The 6,089-nt window shown below is 46.7% G+C and overlaps 1 protein-coding gene across 1 annotated transcript in view; it reads right to left on the minus strand.

Moving 5' to 3' along the window:
- Nucleotides 1-961: 961 nt before the first annotated feature.
- The window catches only part of LOC122544394 (multifunctional procollagen lysine hydroxylase and glycosyltransferase LH3-like), a gene marked incomplete at its 5' end in the record, with an annotated part of 34,196 nt that continues 29,068 nt past the window's right edge, over nucleotides 962-6,089 (minus strand). The window contains one exon of the mRNA XM_043683640.1: nucleotides 962-1,034. Coding sequence (XP_043539575.1) covers nucleotides 962-1,034 — 73 coding nt within the window. The remainder of the gene's footprint in view (nucleotides 1,035-6,089) is intronic.

Here is a 6,089-nt window from a genome sequence, read left to right on the forward strand (position 1 = left end):
AATCCATGCAGACTCGATGGGCTAAAGGGCCTCTTTTGTATTGCACAATTCCGTATTCAACCTCTCATAAGATATGGGTGGCACGGTGGTTAGCACTGCTGCCTCACAGCGCCAGAGACCCGGGTTCAATTCCCGCCTCAGGCGACTGGCTGTGTGGAGTTTGCACACTCTCCCCGTGTCTGCGTGGGTTTCCTCCGGGTGCTCCGGTTTCCTCCCACAGTCCAAAGATGAGAAGGTCAGGTGGCCATGCTAAATTGCCCGTAGTGTTAGGTAAGGGGTAAATGTAGGGGCGTGGGTGGGTTGCGCTTCGGCGGGTCAGTGTGGACTTGTTGGGCCAAAGGGCCTGTTTCCACGCTGTAATGTAATCTAATCTAATCATATACGACAGAGAAGGTGGTGAGGAGAAGGAGAGGATTTTCAGTTTCTCCATATTAATTGGAGAGGCTGGGGTTGTGGTAGAATTCTATCTGTAGGTCTCTGTTTTTGAGCTCATCTGTGGAAAGGTGGGCTTTGAACCCTTGACTGACTTTGAGGTATGAAAGAAAGAGGGTGCTATAAGGCAGTGAACGTCTCATATTTTTCTTAAAGACCGAGGTTGTCAACCAGATCTCAGTGAGCTAATTTTGGTGCCGGAAATCACCCCACGCAGACTAACCTCTGCACCGTGAACTCCACTATTCGCTTGTGACCATAAAAATGTGTCAGGCAGTTGTAACTGTTTTGAAGTCCAGCTCACTACAGAAACATGGTAGAATAAAGTGGCTGCCTCCCCCACTCCCAAAGAACACAACAGCTGTAAACAATGCTTAAAGCCAAGTTTATCTTACTCCATGCGTGTCTCACTACAGTCCACAAAGCTTTCTGAAGAGAAAGGAGGCATATGATGTGTTACCCACCCATACTATTACGGTAAGTGTCCTGTTCCATCTTGGACAGTGTTGAGCACCTTGAATGCTGAGCCTCACTCATTGCCCATGTCCCCATCTGCTGGGATATGGAGTTGAAAGTTCAGCTTGGAACGCAAGCAAAAATACCTAAGGAAGAAGTCTTGGTGATATCAGTGGGCTGGAACTACATGGATGGTAGCTTAACTACAAGTGGATGAGTTATCCAGAACATAGAGCCAGGCAGTAGGATGAGCATTTATTGAATTGTGTCTGTAAGAAGGTTGATCGTGGGGGGTGGTGTTGCAATTGAACACAGACATACATGCTTGGCAATAATGAGTAGGACCGGGCACTAATGGTGGGTCGACCAAGGAAGCCCCTCCTCCCATCAACTGGGGAAAACAAACCAAATTTCTGGCTGAACCGTGCCTCGAATTGAGAGCATTGAACTGAACCATTCTTGAGGCAGCACCGTCCTCTACATTCCATGAGGGAGACACTATGGAGTGGCTTCATGAGGTGACCGCAGGGATATAGAAGTGGTTAGAGGAAGGGATGACTGACTGAATGGCTCTATAGGGCTGACACTGGGTTGAATGGCCTTCTGTGCTATAATGACTCCTTACTCCTCGGGGAAGGTGGGGTATGGACTTAGTCCATTATCTTGGTGACACACTGGTCAAACTGTTTAGAAATGTCAGCTTTCCTTCCCTAGATGGCATCACTGAGCTAGTTAATATTCTGCATTTGTCAACCATAGCTCAACATCTCAAACTACAGAGCTGGAATTTGAACTTGTGTCTCCCTTGGGTTTATTATTCACATGCTCAAGAATTATGAGCCCAGTAGCATAACCGCTGCACTGTTTTAACCAGAATAAAGCTTCTATTCTTAAGTCTGCTTAATCCTCTCAAACATGCCTTGGCAATGATAACACAGCCCTGCAAGAGGGTAAAATGTCCCAAGGATTTTAATGTACTGAATTTTTAAAAATCCCCAATGGGATAATTTAAGACCATCCCCTACCGGTGCTGGCTGACCATCAATGGTTTCCGGCTAATAAAAAAAAACCCCTCAATTCTAAAATTTGTGTTCAAACCTGCAGTTGCTGGGTCAAAATCCTGGAACCTTTTCTCTAACGGCATTGTGGGAATACCTAAAGCACATGGATTGCGCTGGTGGCTTATCGCCACCTTTAGCAGGGTAATTAGGAAGGGTTTTATAAATATAAACCGAAAGAACTGCGGAATCTGTTAGTCAGCAACAAAAATTCTGAGGAAGGTTCAGACCTAAAACGTCAACTCTGATTTCTCTTCACAGATGCTGCCAGGCCTGCTGAACTTTTCCAGCAACTTCAGTTTTTGTTTCGGGTTTCATGAATGCTGGCTTAACCAAAGCCACTGTTGCTTCTTAAAAAAAAAATTAATGAAAAAAATGCCTCTGTGCCCTCACCTTCCCCTATTTCTGTAACCTCCTCTACTCCCTAAAACCTACCCTATGTCTAACCCCCTGTAACCCTCCCTGTGAGCATGGCCAGCTTTTACTGCTCATCCAAAATTGTCCACAGCGTGGTTGAAAATCAACCACATTGCTGTGTCATGCATAAATAATGGCAAGTTTTCTTCTCTAAATTACATTAGTGCACACGGGCTTTTCTGACAATCAACAATGGTGCCCAAAGAATTGCTACTGATAAGCTGCGAGGGAGATAAATGCTGAGTAGGGACCTAATGGAGTGTGAATATGGGTTGGGCAGCTAGAGTAACCCATAGAGAATGTGGTATGGGATGGGTGATGAACTGGAAATTGTTAAACTCAACGTTAAGCCTGGAAGGCTCAATAATACACAGGTGGAGTATTGTGTGTGCATTTTGGAATCCACATTCTGGTAGGGATGTGATTGCACTAGAGAGTGTGCAGATGAGATTTACCAGGATGTTGAGATTAGAGTGGTGCTGGAAAAGCACTGCAGGCCAGGCAGCATCCGAGGAGCAGGAAAATCCTCATTCCTGATGAAGGACTTTTGCCCAAAACGTCGATTTTTTTCCTGCTCCTCTGATGCTGCCTGACCTGCTGTGCTTTTCCAGCACCACTCTGGTCTTGACTCTCATCTCCAGCGTCTGCAGTCTCACTTTCACCTTTACCAGGATGTTGCCCAGTCTGTCTGGAGAGTTTCAAGATGAAGAGATGTTGGACAGCCTGGGGTTGGTTTCCTTGGAACAGAGGAGATTGAGACGGGTCAGCTGTGTCCAGTTCGGGTCACCTGGTTACAGGAAGCTGGAGAGGGTTCAGAAGAGTTTTACCAGAATCTTGCCAGGTATACAAGGTTTGAGTTATAAATAAAGGCTGGATAAGCTCCTACAGGACCGTAGGAGTTGGAGAATTGACCTTGTAGAAGTTTATAAAATAATGAGGGGTATAGATAGATTTAATGGTAGTTGTCTTTTTCCTACGATGAGGGATTTCAGGACTCGGGGACACATTTTTAAGGTGAGAAGAGAGAGATTTGAAAAATACATGAGCGGTAAATCTTTTACACTGTGTGTGGAATGAAGTGGTGGATGCGGGAACATGTGCAATGTTTTATAAACATTTGGATCAGTACGAGAATAAGAAAAATTTAGAGGTATAGGGACCAGGTGCAGGCAGGTGGGAATAGTTTAGTTGGGAATATGGTCGGCATGGACTCGAACTGAAGGGTGTGTTTCCATGCTATATGACTCTGACTATGACATGATTGAGATGTATAGGTAGACATATTGGAAAGGTTTAGAGGGATGGGGATCAAATACAGGCAATTGGGACTAGTTAAGTTTGGGATACCTAGTTGTCATGGGCTGAGTTGGACCAAAGAGTCTGTATGACTCTACGAGGGGCATAGACAGGAAGCAGCGTTTCCCCTTGATGGAAGGATCGATGACCAGGGGAATCGATATAAAGTAAGGGCTAGGAAGTTTAGAGGAGATGTGCAGAACAAAGCTTTCATCCAGGGGGGTGGATGTATCTGGAACTCATTGCCTGTCAGGGTGGTAGAGGCAGAAATCCACATGATGTTAAAGAAGCCGGTATGCTTTTTTCCTTTTTTTTCTTTCATGGGAGCTGGGTGTTGCTGACAAGGCGTTTCCAAACCCTTAGCTGGACTTTGAACTGAGTGGCTTGTTCAGCAATTTTAGAAGGCGATTGAGTTCACCAGTCACACAAAACACTGAGTTGCAATGTTGTGAAAACTTTTAAGGATGTTGTTAGACTTGAGAGGGTTCGTTAAAGATTTGGAAGGATGTTGCCTGGATGAGAGTGTTTGAGCTATAGCGAGAAGCTGGATAGGTCAGTTTTTTTTCCCCTGGACTGTTGAAAGCAGACCTGATAGAGGTTTATAAATTCATGAGGGGTGTGGATAGGGTCTTATTTCTTGGGTGGGGGGGAGTTTTAAACTAGAGGGACAAGATTCAGAAAGGACTTGAGGGGTTTAATGTTTTCGCGCAGAGGGTGGTGTGTGTATGGAATGATCTGCCAGAGGAAATGGTGGAGGTGGGGGACAATAACAAGGTCATGGACAGCAATCCTGCATCACGCCGCCAAGAACTGAGGCAGTCACGTGGAGTCTGCGTGGGTTTCCTCTGGGTGCCCCAGTTTCCTCCCACAGTCTAAAGACGTGCAGGTTAGGTTGACTGGCCGTGTTAAATTACCCCATAGTGTCCAGGGATGTGTAGGCCAGGTGGATTAGCCATGGGAAATGCAGGGTTACAGGGATGGGGTGGATTTGATGGGCTGAATGGCCTACTTCCACACTGTACGGATTCTAATCTATGAAATTTAAAAGGTATCTGGATGGGTAAATGAATAAGAAGGATTCGGATGGCTATGGGCCAAATGCTGGTATATGAGAGTAAGCCAGATTGGGATGACTGGTCGGTGCGGACAATTTGGACTAAAGGATTTGTCTCCGTGCTCTTTGCCACTATAATTATTTAGATGTGCACTTGCAATGCCAAGATTATGGGCCGAGTAAGGATGTTGCCGGAGCTGGAGGGTTTGAGCTGTAGGCAGAGGCTGGGGCTGTTTTCCCTGGAGCGTTGGAAGCTGAGGGGCGACCTTTCTAAAGTTTTTTAAAATAATCAGGGACTTGGAAAGGGTAGATAGCCAAGGTCTTTTTTTCCCCCAGGCTACGGAAGTCCAAAACGAGAGGACACAGGTTTAAGAGCGGAAAGATATAAAAGGGATCAAAGAGGCAACAGTTTCATGTGGAGTGGATGGAATGAGCTGCCAGAAAAAGTGGTGCAGGCTGCTCCAATTACAGCATTTAAAAGGCGTCTGGATGGGTATAGAGTCATAAAGCCGTACAGCATGGAAACAGTCCTTTCGGTCCAACCCGTCCAGATATCCCAACCCAATCTAGTCCCACCTGCCAGCACCCGGCCCATATCCCTCCAAACCCTTCCTATTCATACACCCATCCAAATGCCTCTTAAATGCTGTAATTGTACCAGCCTCCACCACTTCCTCTGGCAGCTCATTCCACACACGTACCACCCTCTGCGTGTCTATTTTATATCTTACCCCTCTCACCCTAAACCTATGAGGAAGGGTTTGGAGGGATGTGGGCCAAGTGGGACCAGACTGGGTCGGGATATCTGGTCGGCACGGACGGGTCGGGCCGAAGGGTCTGTTTCCGTGCTGTAGGCCTCCACTGGGGAAATGGGATTTGGACACGAGTGAAAGGGGAGGGGAGGGGGGGCACTTCTGAGGGGATAGGGTGAGGGTGATGGGCCGAAGAGCCTTTTTACCCCTTCGCCCACCCCCCCCCGCCCCAAAAAACTCTGAGGATCTAAAAATTTGGATTTCGGCTGTTGACAGCAGCAACAACTATCTGTGGACCTCCCGAGGTGGAAGATGAGCTGATGAAGGGGGAGGTTGTGTCTTCTTCAGGGGGTTGTGGAGGGGGCAGCACTCCGAAAGCTAGTGCTTCCTAATAAACCTGTTGGACTACAACCTGGTGTCGGGTGACTTTTAAACTTTGAAGATGAGGGTGGGGGGGGGGGGGCGATGGTAATTCCTCCAGTTTTGTGAAAAGAAAAAACATCTGTGGGCGATGACGGCAGTTGAAATAACTTCCGTTTTGGTTTGTGATTTTGTTTAAACCGGACGGAGGTAGATCTGAATAGACGACGAACAACAATAAATAATAATCCAGCGGTAAACCCG

This window comes from Chiloscyllium plagiosum, chromosome 48 (genome assembly GCF_004010195.1).
Source record: "Chiloscyllium plagiosum isolate BGI_BamShark_2017 chromosome 48, ASM401019v2, whole genome shotgun sequence".
Classification (NCBI taxonomy): domain Eukaryota; kingdom Metazoa; phylum Chordata; class Chondrichthyes; order Orectolobiformes; family Hemiscylliidae; genus Chiloscyllium; species Chiloscyllium plagiosum.